At 54.8% G+C, this 17,630-nt stretch overlaps 1 protein-coding gene across 3 annotated transcripts in view; it reads right to left on the minus strand.

The window, feature by feature from the left end:
• Positions 1–7,002: 7,002 nt before the first annotated feature.
• ELF4 (E74 like ETS transcription factor 4) overlaps positions 7,003–17,630 on the minus strand; it is a 40,013-nt gene continuing 29,385 nt past the window's right edge. For 2 of the 3 annotated variants that reach the window (XM_032329626.1, XM_032329627.1), the window contains exons 3-9: positions 14,445–14,616; positions 13,926–14,018; positions 12,392–12,583; positions 11,425–11,508; positions 11,155–11,347; positions 10,187–10,564; positions 7,003–9,325 (exon numbers count right to left, since the gene is read on the minus strand). In XM_032329626.1, coding sequence (XP_032185517.1) covers positions 8,524–9,325; positions 10,187–10,564; positions 11,155–11,347; positions 11,425–11,508; positions 12,392–12,583; positions 13,926–14,018; positions 14,445–14,616 — 1,914 coding nt within the window. In that variant the 3' untranslated portion in view covers positions 7,003–8,523. Of the gene's footprint in view, positions 9,326–10,186; positions 10,565–11,154; positions 11,348–11,424; positions 11,509–12,391; positions 12,584–13,925; positions 14,019–14,444; positions 14,617–14,694; positions 15,267–17,630 lie in introns of those variants that run through there. The other variant, XM_032329628.1, reaches the window with a different exon arrangement.

A 17,630-nucleotide genomic window follows, 5' to 3' on the forward strand; every position in this document is an offset into this window, starting at 1 on the left:
CTTCTTGAGATTAGCGTTTCTGGGGAAGGGTGGATTGTAGGGGGGAGGGGTTCATGGGTCACTCTGTTTGCAGAGAGTCAGGAATGGGCCAGAAGGCTAAGATCGCCCCCTCCTCACCCTTCGTTCACTACTCCCCGCGAAGTGCACAATATGGGCTTGTTCCCGCATCTCCACCCCCCTCCTCCAGCCGCCCCCGCTGCACCCCGTCCCGCCTTCACCCTTCCTGGGTGCTGAGTCTCTCAGCTTCCAGCCCTTGACCCTCCCCTCTCCCCCTTGCCAGACTCAGCACCCCCTTCCCCTCTCGCCTCCTTGCTTCTCCCCCTGTCCCCCATTCTCCTTTGGAATCTGCAGAGGGTTCTGGGGTGGACGGCCGGATGTGAGATCCAGGCCTCAGCTGTTTCCTAGGGGAGGGCAGGAGGCTGGGCTCTGCTGCCACCGTGGGACCTGGGGCTGACTGCGGGGCTCTGCCTGGTCTCCTTCCTGGCCTCCGGTGCTGGGGTGGTTCTGGGAGAGAGAGGGAGGAGCTCGGGTGGTCCCTTGTCCCAGCCCCGCTCTGTGGCATTGTCTTTCCTACTCTTGTTCTTATTTTTCTACCAATTGCTATTTTTTCCAAACAATCCTTGTAGAGAGTATGTACCATCCAAAGGCAGGAGGGCCTCACTGTGGCCGGCTCTGGTTGGAGATGGTACAGTTTTATTGTACAGGTGCTAAAACAACAACAACAAAAGAAGAAAATGGAAAAAAAAAAGACAAAAAAAAGGCAAAAAAAAAAAAAAAAGCCAGTTTGAGGATGGGACAATCTGTTCTCTGGAGACTCCTGACCCATGCAGGAGCATTGGTGGTTATTTTCTTTGTATTGTGTTTGTTCTTTGTTCCCAGGGGGAAGTTCTAGGCCCCCTTCTGTAGGACTGCTCCCCACCCCCACCACACTGCCCAGTTGGTTTTGAACCGTTGTCCTCCCTTTTAAAAAAAAATATATATACGTGTGTGTGTGTGTGTGTGTGTGCGTGTGCGTGTATACACACACACACACATATGTATATATAAAGTTGAGGGGTTTGGGTTTTAATTTTTTGGTTTTGTGGGGGTTCATGGTATTGTGTGATTTATTTTATGTTTGCCTTTACCTTTTTGCATTTGGGTGTGTATTCTGGCTGCCCTTTATGTTTCATTTTAAGCAACTGGCTGTGGAGTCAAAAACACTTGCATACTGAAAAACCTGTGTCAGGGCTTCTGTCTCCTGTCTTTACTCTTCTCCCCGCATTGGCACTTCCATGGTTAAAACAGATGGGCATCCTGATCAAGTCAGTGGGAGCCCCCTGATCCTGCCTTGCAGTCTGGGTAGCACGAATGAGGACAGGGTGGCCGGACTAGTGAACGTTGGAGCCGCTGGGGCAAGATCTGGAAAGAAAAGGCAAAGCAGGGGCACATCATGGGGTAGGGGGCGGGGAGTGGTGGGGAGGACAGAGGCCCCGCATCCCTTTAGCCGTGCGTGCATGTGCGCGTGCGCGCGTTCCTTGTCTGCCATAGGAGTAGCCAAACTGGAAGGAGGCTATAAGGAATGATCCTCCTTAACTCAGGGAAATCACCTGCTTGCTGGCTCCCTTGCCCTGGGCCACCCACATCTGCATCTGACCACACAGTCTTACCACTCCCACACTGTTGTGCCCGTGCTTCCCCTGCCCACCCGCACAGCACAGGCCTTCCATGGTTCTGGCTTCCTAAGACCCAGCTACTGTGGAGCCAAGATGCCCATTCTAGATTTTACACCTTTCCTCCCCACTTCTGAAAAACAGTGGTAGAAGTTCCAATTCCTTCTGACTGCTGGCTCCGGAATGGGCCCGTTCCTGGTTGAGGGGAAGGGGGTGTCTGATAGGTCTGGGACGTTTCAGCTATACTCTTAGGACCTCTCCCTGTGGCTTAAGTCTCTGGAGAACCCTGTCTGTGTACAGGTGAGGGGATCTGTGGGTCTGGCCAGCCGGAGCCTAGCCAACCCTGGGAGTGAATTGTGAGCTGCTCTTCGCTCAAGCCCCAGGAGCACACTTCGACCCAGGTCTTTCTGTCCCGATGGAGGAACATCCATTCCTTTGAGCCACAGCGTTAATCTTCTTCATTGGCCTTCGCTTACCCACTTTCTGTTCTTGATGCTTCCAGAACAGTTGCTTTCTCATATTCCCGAACAACCACATAATAGCACTGATTTTAGCTCAGTCCTCCGTTTGGAACTTGCAGTTAAGAAATCAGATCTGTCAGTAGGTCACGAAAGCTCTGTGGTGAGGGCAAGGATTCAGCTCAAAGAGATGGGCGAGAGCCGTGGGGTGGTTGGCAGGACTTCTGGGAGAGGGTACCCCGTTGGCACTTCAGTAGAAAAACAGGAATGAGGGGTGCCTGGGAAGCGTCTCTGAACTGAGGGGACAATTGGAGCAAAGGCTTAGAGACAAATAAGAGGGTGGTCTGTGCAGGAAACTACAAGCCACCTCCGTGTCACTGCAGCTGGAGGGGACAGAGCCCTGCCAGGCATGCCAAAGAGCACAGTTTGGACTTTTTTGCCTTAGGTGATGGGGAACCACAGGAGAACTGGGTAACGATAGAGGGGTTTTGTTTGTTTAAATAAATAACTTTATTAAAAAAAATAAACTCAACGATGAGTTGGAGGTGTTGGAGGATGGAGAGGAAGCGAGGTAGTCACTTGCGATTCAGAAGAGCGGCTGAAGGGAGAGTGTGGCGGCACTGACTGTAAGGCTTTCCGCTTCAGTCAGGAGGGAAGATGCTGTGGGCAGAGTCAGCGTGACCCCAAAAGAACAGGAGAGGAGCCTTCTGGGGGCCGTGGCCATCTGGGTGTGGGTGTGTGGACACACATGGCCCTTTATTTCCCTGCAGAGAAGAGGCGAGTTGCGAGCAAAGCCCAGCAGCAGCTCCTTGTTTTCTTGCCTTTGGGCTCCCTTCCCCACACCTTTCCTAGAGGCCCCTCGCTGCCCTTCTGCTGGGGTGGGAAGAGGCAGGAGGTATGGGCTGTGGTAGGACCGGCATCCCTGTCCCAGACTAGGCTGAGGGCGGCGGCCTCCCCCTCATTAAGTGGGCCTTCTCACCCTTCCAGCGCGGCCGAGGGGAAGGAGCCGGCTTCACTCACCGCCCAGGCTCACCTCAGGTGGGAACCCAGTCCTCAGTCTTCATTGCTCCATCTGCCAAATCGGTCTCGACTGACCCACGAAGGAAGAGAATCGTACTGGGCCAACCAGCTGTTTAGCTGAAGTTGCTTCCTCCTACGTGCCAAGGCCGTGGGCCTACAGTTAATGATGGTTTTACCAGAATGTTCCTTTTCGGGGTGCAGGGTTACAGGGAGGCCCAGTTCAAGTCTCCGTGTTTCCGGCTAAAGGACCAGCCACCATCTGCGCATCCCCATTTGGGTTGGAGGGGGGCGGGTTGGGCAGTAAACTGCCCCTTCCACAGTCTAACAAGTGAAGCTGTTCAGTGTTCTATCGCGTCCTGCCCCTGCTAAGACGCGTGTGTTTGTGCGGGTGTGTTTGTGTGTGTTTTAGGGAGAATGGGGTCCTCCCCAAGGGCGGCCGGCTTAGCTGCCCAGGGGAGGTGCCCTGCTCCGGCCTTCTGGACCCCGCAGCGGGGCGGGCCAGGACTCCACGTGTTTTCCTAGACCCCGGTTTCCACCGCGAAGGAAGCTGGCCCGCCGCGGTGCCCGGCCGCCGGGTGCCGACGCCTCCCCGGCTCTGCACCAGCCCCGCGGGGAGCCCGGGCTCACGCTGCGGGTGGTCGGGGCCCTCCGCTGGCCATCGAACTCCGATTTCCAGGTGGAAAGCGGCGCCTCGCGGCCCTGCAGCTGAAAGCAGACCGCGGTGGGGAAGCGGGCCGAGTCGGGCGGCCTGCGGCGGGCGGCGGCGGGCTTCGGCGGAGGCTCCCTCCCGGCACCTGGGGAGAGCGGCGGCCCGCGCGCCGGGCCCGGTGGGCCGGGTGCTCACCTGCCGCTCGCGGAGGGCGGGGTAGGGGGCGGTGAGGAGGCGGGGCCGGGCGCGGCAGGCCAATTGGGAGAGGACGTTCAGCCCCGGCTAAATTCTCCCTGGAAAGTGGAGGGTGGGGTCCGGGGGACCGGTGGAGTTCAAAGCTTCGGAGTCGTGGGAGGCCTTGGTGGGGGGCCGGAGCCGCCCAAGGACTGTCGGGGACGCAGAGTCCGGAACGGAGGAACTGCAAGACGCCGGCCCCACCCCGGCCGCCTCTCCCATCCCGGGCTCTCCCAGGCCGTCGGCCCCTCATCACTAGCTCGACGGCGCCACCTGCTGGACGTTGGTCCCCACGTCCGGCCCTCCTGGGGCCGAGGCTCTCGGAGGCGGCGACTTTCTGGGCCTCACAGGCGGGAGAGCGGCCGGAGGGGAATGAGCGCCCACCTCGCATCCAGGAGCTTTGGAACCAGCGACAACCGAACCGCCTCTAAAAATATATTGTGGGGTCAGAAAGACCCATGCTGGTGAAAATAACTTCTCGCCGCGCCCCTTCCATTGGGCCCAACATTTCTGCCACTCGGTTCCACCCAGGGGTGAGGAGATCGTGCTGAAGCTGTCGGGGGAAGGGGGCGGGGCAAAGGGCGGGAGTTCAGGAGTCGCCCGCGGCTCCTGGTGACAGCGCAGCACAGCTGGAAGCCGCCTGGGGGAGGGGAGGGCTCCTCCTCGCGGAGCCTTTTTGGGAGCGGGGGAGCGCAGACGCGCGCGAAGCAGCAGCTGCCTGCAGAGTTACAGGAGGGGTCCAAAAGCTGCGAAAGCCCCCAAGTATGGATTGTTTTTCTCCTCCCCCTTTTGCCTGCCACAGTCTAGGGCTGAAATCCCCATCATTAGAGACAAGACTCATTTATTCTTTCCATGAACATTTATTGAGCACCTACTGTGTGCCAGGCACTGTGCTAGGCGCTGGGGATACATCAGTGACTAACACACAGTCCCTGTCCTTGAGGAGCTCACAGTCTATTGGAGGGGCAACATACATAAAAACACATAGCTAAGGAGCTACCATGTGCCAAGTGCTACAATGAGAGGTAAAGGCCAAGTGCTGTGGGAGCCCAGAGGAAGGAGTAACACAGCGGCTGCTGGGGGGTGAGGAGAGTGTCTCCTGACTCCATTACACCATGGCAGAGGCAAGGATGTTGCTGCCATGTGACTCTGGTGAAAATGAACCTGTCTCCTGAGGGTCTCCGCCAGCCCTCTCCCATAACTAGATCAGCACAGGTGAGTTGACCAGATTAGCTAATTTAACACTTTGAATTAGGAAAAGAAACCGGACAGGGAAGTTTCTTTAGGGGCAGGGAATGTTCAAAGTAGTAACAAGTCTCAGGGGCAAGGCTGGGGGGTGGGGATGGGGGGTACCATGAGGGCACTGAACCAGGGAGGACTGGCCCCGGGCAGTGAAGCACCTGGGGTGAGGGCCTGTGCAGAGGGGAGGTCAGAGGTCACCAACCTCAGACTTTAGTCCCCATCTCTCCACCAGCTCAATCAGTAATGTTCGCTGGTGCTCACTAGATGCTTCACATTGTGCCCTGCTCTGTGGGTGCTATGGCCCCCCACCCCTCAGAAGGGAACACACTAACTGGGGAGACGAAACAGGTCAAGTCATTGAAGATTTAAGTAACAGTTTGTGATTATAACAGAGAAGATGTCACAGGCTGTTCGCGATCAGTTGCCCAAAGAGTGGCAATTGCGGCGAATTTAGAATGAACCCGTCTAAGGGTAGGCTGGTGTGGGGAAGCAGCTTCCACACATCAAGACTTACGGATGGGTTCGATTTAATCAGTACTAGCGGCGGGGGGTGGGGGGAGCACTCTGGCTGAGCAGAACCAAGTAAAGTAAAACAACAGAGGTGGGACACTTCGAACAGAGGCAAGCTCAAAAGGCCAGCAAATCCCTGTGCCTGGGGAGCCATCCTTTAGGGGACAGGAAAACAAAGTGAGAGACAACTGGGAAGTCAGCTGGGACCTCCTGGGAAAGGGCCTTGCCAGGTCAAGGCCTTGGGGCCTCACTCTTGGGAATTACAACCCTGAGGCCCCCAAGCGCTCCCTCCTCCCTCCTCTAGGACCCCTGGCTGGCCTGGAGATTCAGCAAATACAGGGCTGGTGCTCAGCTGCCCCGAACAGATCAGAGGCTCAGTATTCTGAGTATCACCCCTACCTACAGGTAGTGAGGGTCACTGAAGGGTTGTTAGCAGAGAAAGAGCAGAACGGGGGGCGATGAGACAAGTCACACTGTGGTGTGTGTTGATGTGTCTAGGAGAGCAGAGAGCTCTGGTAAGTCTGAGTTAGGCTGGAGGCCCCGGGAATGTGGAAGAAAGGCTAGATTTCAGAGACGTGGCGAACGGCCTGGACTTCAGAAGATGGGGGAGGGGACAGGGTCAAAGGAAGGCAGCCATCAGATGGCTCTGAAATGTCACGCTTAGAAGGTCAGGAAAATGGTGGCATAATGAACAGAAATAGGCAAGTCATGACAGCTTTTTGTTTTTTGAGGGGAAAGGTTGTGTGTGTGTGTGTGTAAAGACTTTAAAATTCATGTTTTAAAAATCCCCGTTTGCTAGAGGGGCTGTGTTTGAGGCATGACAGGCATCTGGATGGAAATGTCCAGCCAGCCGCTCGAAATGTAAGCAGGAGCTGCCGCCCTCGACCTCAGACCCGTCCCCAAAGAGCCAAGCCAGAGCCAGAAGAACGGAGGAAAGCCTTTGTGGGGGGCACACCCACACTTAGAGCGGCAGGTGTGGGGGCTGCAGCAGGGTTGGGGGGGGAAGTAGTGTCACAAGCTGCCAGGGCTCTCGGGGACCGAGAACTGTGAAGAAGACATTTGATGTCAGGGAAGGGTATCAGTGACCTTCAGATGAGTTCTGTGAAATCGGGGGTGGGGGAGGGGGGCAAGGCCACTCCCTAAACTGCCTAGCGCCTTTGTGCAAATTTTTTTTTAAGGTGACTCTTTTGCAGGATGTTTCACTTTCCACCATCAGGAATTTATCATAATAAACGGATTATATTAGAAAAAAGCATTTTAATACCAAGTGCTGGAGATGTGTAATAAACACACCTGCACACCCATAAATGGTTCTTTCCAGAGAGAGAAGGGGACAAGAACAAGAAGAAAGTGGGAGAGAACACAGGAGGCTTGGCAGCAACCAGGGGAGGTAGTTAGTTCAAGTGGATGGTTTTCTACTGAGGACATAGCCAAGGGCCTGGGCACTGATTCACATTAACCAAATTCACCAGATAATAGAACTGTTTCTGAGGCTGACGCGTCTTAGCTCTTAGGCTCGCCCCCAGTTTGGCTGGAGAGAGGCAAGCTAATGCAAAGAAGGGGAAGGAGGAGTGAAGCCGAGGGGTTCACTTAGGAGAGGATGGGTTGAAACGTCCTCAGAAAGAGAGAAGATGGAAGCAGGGGACCGGGCAGAGACAGACGTGTCATGCGGGCTCACATCCACCGGCTCCTGTCTTCTCGGCGTAGAGTCAGGGCTAGGTGTGGGAGTCGGCGATGAGGGCCAGCGGTCCGCTCGAGGTCTGCGGTAGCCATCGTGGGGAGGCGGGCTGGCAAACCTACAAGGTGAGTAGAAGGCAGGCTGGGCAGCGGGCGCGCACGGGCAGGAGGGGAGGCAGCCTCAGTGTCCGCTGCTCCACGGCTACCCCAGCCACGCCGGACAGCAGGGAGACACTGGGGCAAAACTAATGAAAAGGATCCCCGGGTCGTGGGGGGTGGGTAGGCCAGTGTGCCAGCAAAGGCTGGTATTACAGCCCAGGCCCTTGACGCAAACATTCAATTAAGCCAGCCCTGCGTGGGGACTTCGTATCTGGGTCTGACCCTGTCCCTTTGAACTCCGTCTTCCCCAGCACACATATCCGTCGAAACCCTCCTCCCCTGGATCTGCTCCAGCTCTGTGACATCTCTCCCAGTCTGGGGGATCCAGCCTGTACCCCATAGCCTCAGGGCAACTGAATGGTTTGTCCAAAGGGAACTAGAGAATGCTTTCCCTTAAGAAAAAAACCCACCATCTCTGCAGCTGACCCAGAAACACAGACCCTTGAAGACCTCACAGCTACACCCCCATCCTCCCCAAAGAAACAGAGATACAGACCCACGAGTACACACAAATACATACAGAGATATTCACATATGGGATAGGAAATTCCCCGTGGAGGGAACACAGACGGCGAACAGCCCCACGAAAGGACTCTCCCCCACAGAGCCCCTGCATCGGCCCCAGCCAGACTTCTCTGGAGGTTCTTTCTCCCTCCATCACCCAGTCAGCCCGTTACCCTGACAAGAGCATATCCCCTAGTGCTCTTGAAGGCCATGGTCTGATGCCAGGGACGCTCAAACTGGGCATGGTGTGGCCACCGTGACACCGGACAGGGGTCGGGAACAGGGGATCCGGTGTACTGAGATCCCACCAAAAAGTAAGGGCAGATGTCCTGCTTCAGTCAGTCTCTGCTAGAGGAAGTCCGTATGAAAAGGATGCTCAACTCGGCCTGGTGAGGCACGCTTCCCCCAGCCCGTTCATTTATATGTCATGGGGCTCCATCTTGATAAGAGAAGTGGGATTGAATGGGGAGAAGGGGGCAGGGGTTGGGGATCTGGTCAGCAGGTTCCCAGAGGTGGTCACACTAGGCTCAGCCATAAACACGGACCCTGAGCCTGAGGAGAGCTCAAGTTCAGCCACTGGAGTCAGCCCAACAGTGGGGCGGCTGGGAGAAGAGAAAGTCTGGTTCCCCAGAAGGCTCGGATTGTGGGAACCCCTTGAAACCACCTGGGTGGGAAGTGGCTGAAGGTGAGCCCGATCCCTCAGGAGCTCCCTCAGGGTCTCTTCGGGAACCAGCAGCCCCTCCATCGGGGCCCCAGTCACCATGCCCTGCACATACGAGGAGGGCCTCAGCGGCCCCTCCTTGACCCCAGAGGCTGCGGTGGCACCGGAAGTCCTGATGAAGGCAGCGATGACAGTCCCGGGGGGCTGAGGGCTGGGCCCGGCCGGTCCAGCCCCTGCAACAGAGGATGGCACCGGGTTGGTCGGAAGGTTAGCCCCAGCCAGAAGTTGGGGGAGACCACTGAGAATCAGTGGAGCCCCTGGTGCCGCCACCTGACTTTCTTGGAAACTGGTGTTCAGGGGGAAAGAGGCCTGCAAAGTGAAGGTGTCCTTGAAGGTCGAAGCCGGCGGAACGCTCTGAAGAACGAGCTGTGTGGAAGCAGCACTGGCAGGAGGCCCGCTGGTCAGCACTGTGGTCAGTGGGATTGTCTGGAGGGTCAAGGCGGAGCCCGACCCCACTGGGGCCACTCCCAGGTGGATGTTGCCGGGCACCGAAGCAGCACTGAGAAGAAACAGAAAGCAGGTTTGGTCAAGGCGGGAGGCGTCTCCCAGCAGGGTGGGGAGGAGGGCGCAGGAGAGACGGAGCTGGAGGAGGTGTCCTCCTCATTGCTGCATCAGCGAACGTCCGCTGAGCACTTAGGAGAGGTCAGGAATCAGCCCCAAGGACCGACATGTGGTACTTCCCTCCGTCTTCTGAACAGCCACGCACTGAGTAAGATTAATAATCTGATCTCGCAGCTTGAGGAAATGGGAGCACAGAGAGGTTAGGTAATGTGCCCGAGGCCACACAGCTAGTCGCAGGCACCCACATCTAGGCCTTCTGACACCAGAGTTCCTGTTCCTCACCACCCCTCAGAAGGGCACCTCGCCCGCGCCAGCCCACTGAGTGCCACACACACAGAGCTCAAACCCGGCCTTCTCAGGGGAAATGTGGAGACACTTCACCTGGACAAGCAGCAGCAAGAGCTTTCCAGGGGGCTCTGGAGGGCCTGAGGGAAGCACAACGGGCATCTCTGTCACGTTCTCCGTTGCCACTTTTCTGCAGCGGAGGGGGCTAGGGGAGATGGGCCCTGACACGGAGGGCTCTGGTGACAGTTGGGGGAGCACTCTGAGATAACACCCCCCAGCTGGTGACAGACGCCACACAGATCAAGGGCTGGCTTTGCCATTATTTTGGTGTGCAACCGTGGGCAAGTCACTTTTCCTCTCTTGATCAACAAGGACTCCACTGGCTTCCCAGGGATTCTGTGAGGTTCCCGTGAGACTGGAGATACAGCAGAACTCGGCAAGAGGTTGAGAACATCTCAACCCCACCGGACCAGAGGTACTCCGGGAAGACATGTAACGACTCTGGGGCCCTTACCTCACGGCTTTGGTGAGTCTGGCCTGGCTCTCTGGGAGAGAGGCCAGCACAGTAGAGGTAGTGGGGATCTCCTCATCTGTAGACAGTCCCAATTCCAGATTCGCAGACGGCGGTAAGCCAACGTTCTGAACCTTTGGCTTCTCCCAGGAAGGGCCTCCCTTGCCCTGGGGAGCAGCTCTAGCCGAGACCCTGGAGCTGGCTCGTCGGGCGGTAGTGGTGGAGGAGGTTGAGGGAGTGGAGGCCTGAGGGGAGGCCGCCGTGACTTCAGTTCTCTCCTCATCGTCTTCGATCACCACTAGGTCCTTGGGCATCTCCTTAAACTGGTACACCAGCCTCTGCCCTTCCACTTTGGCAAGGATGCCTCTTTGGTAGTAATATCTGGGGGGCAGAGGGCAGGGCGTGGGGAGTTAGACAGGCACACACCGCCCTCCGGGGCAGGGCGAGCGGGCAGTGGAGGCTGGCCTGCCAGCCAGATGCGAGTCTCAAGTCAAGGGAAGGGGTAAAGCCAACTCTTGGACTTTGAAGGCTTTTATGAAATTTCTGAGGACCCCCCCCCAACCGCCGAGGATACGAAGGGCCATGAAAAGCCCTTTCAAATGCTAGCCCCACTCTGCTTTGGGGCAAAGGATCAGGGGGGAGTGAAGGATGGGCTGGTGGGGAACTCGGCGGTCTCCCAGCCCTGCAAGACCAAGGACGGCTGACTCAGGTCTGCCTCCCTAGGCCTCTGGCCGGCAGAATGCCCTTCGTGGGGATGGGAGGCCCCAAAAGGCTCTTCTCTATAAAAAGAGAAAAAGCTAGGACGGAGCTGTAAGAGGGAGGGGACTGTGCCTCCCAGAAGGTGTCTGGGGACGGGCTTAGAGGCAAGCAGCACTGAGCATCAGCAGACCCTAAAGCAGGAAGGACGTCTTGGAGGAGAAGAGCTTGGTGAAGCCCCCAGGGCAGGGACTCAGCGCCCCAGCAGCTCCTACCTCAGTGCCCGCCCCATCGTCTCGTAGTTCATGTCAGGCTTGTTCTTCTGCTTCCCCCACAGCTTGGACACAGCTTTGGAGTCCACCAGCTTAAAGATGCCCTTCTCTCGCTGGGTCCACTTGATGTACTTCGGGCAGGTGTTCCTATCCTGCAGAAGCGCGAGGAGGAACTCCCACAGGTAGATGGTGCTGCCTGCAGAGGGCCAGGTGGTGAGGAGCCACCCCGGGCAACCCGACCCCCTTCCCACCCGGCCTGACTCCCAGCCCTACCTTTGCCATCCTTTGATTTCTTCCGTATGGGGATGCTGGGGTCAGTGACCGGTGAGGTACTGCGGTTGCCCTTTGTCTTCCGGACTGTGAGGGGAAGGGGGGGGAGCAGGATGAGGCTGAGACCATACGGAGGGCTCCAGTGCAGGCTCCCGAGTGGGGTGCCACGGCGGATAACGAAGAACCAGGTCACTCGGGCCAGAGGCCCAGGATCCCTGTCTGCAACCCCAGCCTGCGCGTTCCTGCGCCTGCCCAATATCCCGCCCTCTTGCTGGGGCCCCAGAGATGCACCAGAACTCTACTGCCCGGATGGCCGTAAGTGTAGTGCTGTCGAATGAGTCACCCTTCGATGAACCCAACCTGCCTGGCCTGATTTTGGAAAGGAGAAGGCAGCCTAAAGGTGCAGCTGTCGTGCAGGTAAGCGTGAGACTGGGGTTTGGGTCACCACAGTGACAAAGCAGTATCGGGCAGTCCTTGCCTGAGTAAATCAATCACATTGGGGGCTTGGGAAAGCCCAAAGTCCTCTTGCACAAGCTCCACAAGGTCTGAGGAAGAAGATAAGCACACTGCACGAGGCATCTTTTACAGGCAGAGGGCCCCAGACGGCCAGGGACTGGCCAAGGGGCCAAGCCCGGTATCTGAACACCAGACTAGGATGCAACCCATTTGGGATCTTCAGCATTTCTGCACGAGTTTACACATAAGCTGGGCTGATAGGAGCAGCGTGGGAAACGTCATGGTTTGGGCAGGCCAACCAATGAGGCCAGGCTGTACAGAAGGGAGGACTTTTCATCCATCCCTGTCACACCAAAGAGCAGTCCTCTGAATGTGTCTATGAGCCTTGACCCACTCACCTCGGACAGTCTCACCGACCTGCCCCCTCCTACTGCAGCCCCCTGAAGACAGACAGACAGACAGACACACACACACACATACACACACATTCTCATTCTCTCTCTCTCTCTCTTACTTCTCTTCTTTGATTTTCCAGTCTTCTTGGCACTTTCCTCTCTGGGGACCTTCTCCTCTAGACAGTGCCCCTCCTGGTCATCAGTGTCACCTGCCCCGTTCAGGGCATCAGGCTCAGAGACAGGAAACAGATAGTTGGGCAGAGGGGCAGCTGGAGCAGGGTCTGCGTCCGGAAGCATTTCGGAGGTGCTGACTGCAAAGAGAAAGGCCTGAGGTGCCTGAGGCCCAGTGCAGGGCAGGAGTGTGGTCTCCCGGCACGTCAGAGGATGGGGGGCTCCCGGGGAGGATGGAGGAGCTGGCCCCCACGGCCCCAGATACAGGATACACCTGAAAATGCCTCACGTGTCTCACACCACAAGGAGAGGAAACCTCTGCGGGGCTGTGGGCACGAGCTGGCCCCAATCACGGCTGCCACATTTACAGCCCACTGCTGGGAGTGGGGAAGTTCCAGGCAACAACACCCAGGGTAAAGGGCCACCTTGATTTCGTCATTCACTTGTTTTACAATGGGAAGGCGCCTCAGGTATCATTTAGTCCAATTCCTCCACTTTCCCGATAAGGAAACTGAGATCCAGAGATGCCAGGGCACGTGTCCAAGGTCACACAGCAAGCTGGCGCCTGGCACGTGGAGGCATGCAGTAAGTATTTGTTGAAGCCTGAGTGCACGTTAGTGACAGGGAAAGAACAGAAGTGCTGGGACTCTTAACTGTCAGCTTCAGGCTTTCTTTCCCCGACGGGATCCCAGCACCTCCTCGGGAGGAGGAGGGGCCGGAAGTCCTCCTGTCCATGAGTCAGGCAAAGGCCTGAGGGGGAGTTGGGCCAGGAGCCTGCCCTGGGGGCCTTCTCGGGAGGTGGAGGGGTGAGCTCCAAGCCTGGCACATTTCTAAATCAGCCACACCCTGCATAGTCTTCCTGGGGGCCCTGGCAAGAGAGCAGAGAGGACCGAAGTCACCCTGGCAGATAGTACTCGGCCTTAAAAAGGAAGGAATTTCTGACATATGCTACAACATGGACAGACCCTGATGCCATGCTAAATGAAATAAGCCAGTCCCCAAAGACCACTACTGTGTGACTCCACTCCTGTCTCCTTTAAGGTCCCTATAGTAAGTAGTTCAATTCATAGCGACAAAGAGTAGAGTGGTGGCTGCCAGGGGATGAGGGGAGGGGAGAATAGGGAGTGAGTATTTAATGGGCACAGAGTTTCAGTTTTGCAGGATGGAAGGTTCTGGAGATGGATGATGGTGATGGCTGCCCAACAATACAAACGGACACTGAGGAATGGTGAAGGTTGTCAATTTTGTGTTATGTGTATTTTACCACAACTTAAAAATTGGAAAAGGAAACTCTCCCTGTCTCCCGTTTCCCTGTCTCCAGTGCCCCCTGCCCCCGCACCATTCCTGCCCCAGCTCAAGAGCCTGTTTACGCAGCCATCAGTGGCTGTGGGCACGCATGCTTGCGAATCCAGTGCACGAAGGTGATATTTTCAAAGGGCATTTTTTGTTGCCTTGAGTTAAGGCACCAGGGTTCACACTTACAGATCTGCTTCTCATCCAGGATGTCGTTGGGAGCCTCGACATTGAGCAAGACTTCAGTGGCTGACATGCTTTGTGAGGTTGCTTCATTGTCATCTGGATCCAGGTTCCATGGTGTGGGGTGCGGGGTGAGCAGAAAACAAGTTCCCTCAGTGCTCAGGGCCGGGGCAGAGAGCTCATCAGGGTCAGCCCAGAGAACAGTGCTAACGAGCTGAGGGACTTGGAAGGGCTAGCGCACCGCCTACTGCAACTCCCCACCTTTTCTCTGCGCTCACCCCAGCCAGTCCCCCTCCACGCTTCCACGTCCCGCTCCATCTTGGAAGACCACGGATCCCCTGGGATGGTTTCCTCCTCTATGAGGTGGTACGACCTTTTGCTTGTCCTAACCACCCCATCTAATTCCCCACTCTGGGGCTCTGCCCTTGCTGCGTGGGGTCACTGAAAGCCACTGTGGGCTACTACAGTCCCTGAAGACAGAAGCCCTTTCTCTTCCACACTCCCCTGCCCAGGAATGAAACAAACCTGTCAGCAAAATACTGCCCTCCAGGATCTGATCCTGCGCCATGCACAAGGTCCCGTCTGTTATGATGCCATTGTGAACGTCGTCCAGCTCCAGTCCTGAGTACAGATGGAGTAATTCGGGGTAGGGCACCTGCTCCACGATCACAGCTGGGAACACTGAGGGGTCTTCCAGCTACGGACAAGATAGGGATCTGGTTTAAAGCTCACCTGCCTCTGCCAGGAAAAAAAAAAAAAATCCGGCCCTTCTTACAATTCTTCATTCTTGGAGGCCCCCGGGCTGTCCTTTGTATGGGATGACATTGCTCTGGGTCCAACCTCACTAGGTGAGGCTTTGAGTAGCTTCCTGATGAACAGAGATGGGGTAGCTCTGCACCACCTGCACTCAATCAGGAGCAGACAGTTTTAATTGGTTGTAGTTCTGGGTTAATCCATGGCGAAGGTTAGCGCTCAGTCTATGAGAATGGTTAGGCTCCTTCGCAGGCCAATGGCAAAGGATTAGTCAATGGTGAGGGTGAAGGGCTCAGCCTACAGTCAGAGCTCGGGATCCAAGATTAGGGCCTCTGACTGTGCACCTCTGAGGGTTCAGTCTCTGGCAATGAAGACGGAAGAACAGAGGCATTACAGAGGTGGGAGGTTGGGACCCAGCCCCTGTCTGGATGGGGAAGAGGGATCCAATTTCCAGCTTGATTCATTGGGTACACGGGGACAGTGCTCATGTGGAGGAGGAGGAGGAGGAGGAGCAGGGTTGTGGAGAAAGAGAAGGGGGATAGTGCCTGTATATGGTGGGTTTGAGGTACCTTTGAGATATTTAACATGGAGATACGTATCAGTTAAAATCTTTAAAAAAAAAAAAAATAGGGCGCCTGGGTGGCTCAGTGGGTTAAGCCGCTGCCTTCGGCTCAGGTCATGATCTCAGGGTCCTGGGATCGAGTCCCGCATCGGGTTCTCTGCTCCGCGGGGAGCCTGCTTCCTCCTCTCTCTCTCTCTGCCTGCCTCTCTGCCTACTTGTGATCTCTCTGTGTCAAATGAATAAATAAAATCTTTAAAAAAAAAAAAAGAGATACATATCAGTGAGTCAAAAATATGTGTCCAAGAGCTCAAAAGGGTGGACACAAAATCCCCTAGAGTGGATACAATGAGCAGGATGAGAATTTGACCCCTGGAGGGCATAGTTGTTCTCTAATCAAACAAAGCTAAATGAAAAAGGAGTGTGATTGGGGCGGCTGGGTGGCTTAGTCGGTTGGGTGTCCGACTCTTGATTTCAGCTTGGGTACTAACCTCAGGGTTGTGGGAAAGGGCTCCTGTGTAGGGCTCTGTGCTCATGAGGTTATCTCCCTCTCCATCTCCCTCTCCCTCTGCTCCTCCCCCTGCTCGTGCTCTACATTTTGAAGTAAATAAATAATTAATAAATAAATAAAAGCAAACTTCTTTCAAAAAAAAGTACTATGGGTGCCTGGGTGGCTCTGTTTGTTGGTTAAACGGCTGCCTTCAGCTCCGTTCATGATTTCAGGATCCTGGGATTGGGCCCCATGTCCCCATGTCGGGCTCTCTGCTCAGTGACGAGCCTCCTTCTCTCTCTTTCCCTCTGCTGCTCCCCCTGCTTGTGCTCTCTCACTCGTGCTCTCTCTCTCTCAAATAAATGAATAAAATCTTTTTTGAAAAAAGGACTGTGGTTGGGGCGCCTGGGTGGCTCAGTGGGTTAAAGCCTCTGCCTTCAGCTCAGGTCATGATCCCAGGGTCCTGGGATCGAGCCCCACATCAGACTCTCTGCTCAGCAGGGAGCCTGCTTCCTCCTCTCTCTCTGCCTGCCTCTCTGCCCACTTGTGATCTCTGCCTGTCAAGTAAATAAATAAAATCTTTAAAAAAAAAAAAAAAGGACTGTGGTTGTAACTGTCTTTTAAAAAAAGGTTTATTTATTCATTTATTTGAGAGACAGAGAGACAGAGAGTGCATGTGAGGCAGGGAGAGAGAAGCAGACTCCCTACTCAGCAGTCAGCCCAATGCAGGGCTTGATCCCAGGACCTCGGGATCATGACCTGAGCCAAAGGCAGACGCTTAACTGACTGAACCACCCAGGCACCCTACAACTCTTTTTTTTTTAATTATGTATATGAAGAATTATAACAAATGTTTATAAGAATTCTATTTTGATTGTGGGAATTTGGGTGACTTTTTCCCCTTTCTTTCAAATTTTCTGTATTTTCCAAATTTTCTTTTATGGGGCTTTTAATTCTTTTTTCATGAAGAAGAAGGAGAATGTTCAGTTCTGCCTAATGCTCCTGAAGGATGCAGAAAAATAAAAATTGATTAAATGCCATTGGGTTCAGCCACTGAACAGTCACCCTGGCTGGAGGCCTTTCAGGGAACACAGGACGATGGATCTCAGAGAGGAAGGGCTGAGGCCATGGAGTTGAAAGCATTCTGTCCAATATGGTGCCCACTAGGCATGGGTGACTATTTAAATGTGAATCTAAAATTTTTTCAAGATTAAAAGTCCAGTTCTTCAGTTGCGTTGGCCATAGTTCAAGTGCTCCATAGCCTCTTGTGACTAGTGGTCCTATACTGGACAGGACAAATACAGAACACTTCTAATATCTCAGGAAATTCCATTGGATTTTCCTGATCTAGAGCCAGATGACCTGGATTTGAAACCAAGCTCTGCTACTTTAGCAGTGGGACCTTGGGCAAGCTACCTAATCTTGCTGGGCATCAGTTTCCTCATTTATAAAACGGGGGAGAGGGGCAAGTAAACAGATCAATGCACATAAAGCGTATAGAACGGGCCCAGTGTAGAGTCAGCTCTCATTGAGTGTTTGAGGTATCAGGGACTTCGAGGAGACTAGTAATGCTTTCATTGCTTAACCTGGATAGTGAGTTCATGGATGTTCATTTTATAATTATTCATATATATATGTATACATATACATAAATACATATGATTTATACACTTTTTTGTATTAAAGACACATCTTTTAATACAAATGGTTTCCTAAAAAAGGGAGAGAAAGGAGGTGAGCGTGTAAGCACAGATGGTGGAGACCGTGCTGATGAACAGTAAGGAGTTAAGAAGGTGGTCTTTTGAAGGAGATAGGTAGAAGGGAGAGTGTTTTGGGGCTGGGGAGGCCTGAAGATGTTCTGGGTTGAGGAGAAATGTCTGGAAGGTCTGAAGGATTTAAGGGAGAGACA

Source organism: Mustela erminea, chromosome X, assembly GCF_009829155.1.
Source record: "Mustela erminea isolate mMusErm1 chromosome X, mMusErm1.Pri, whole genome shotgun sequence".
Classification (NCBI taxonomy): Eukaryota; Metazoa; Chordata; class Mammalia; order Carnivora; family Mustelidae; genus Mustela; species Mustela erminea.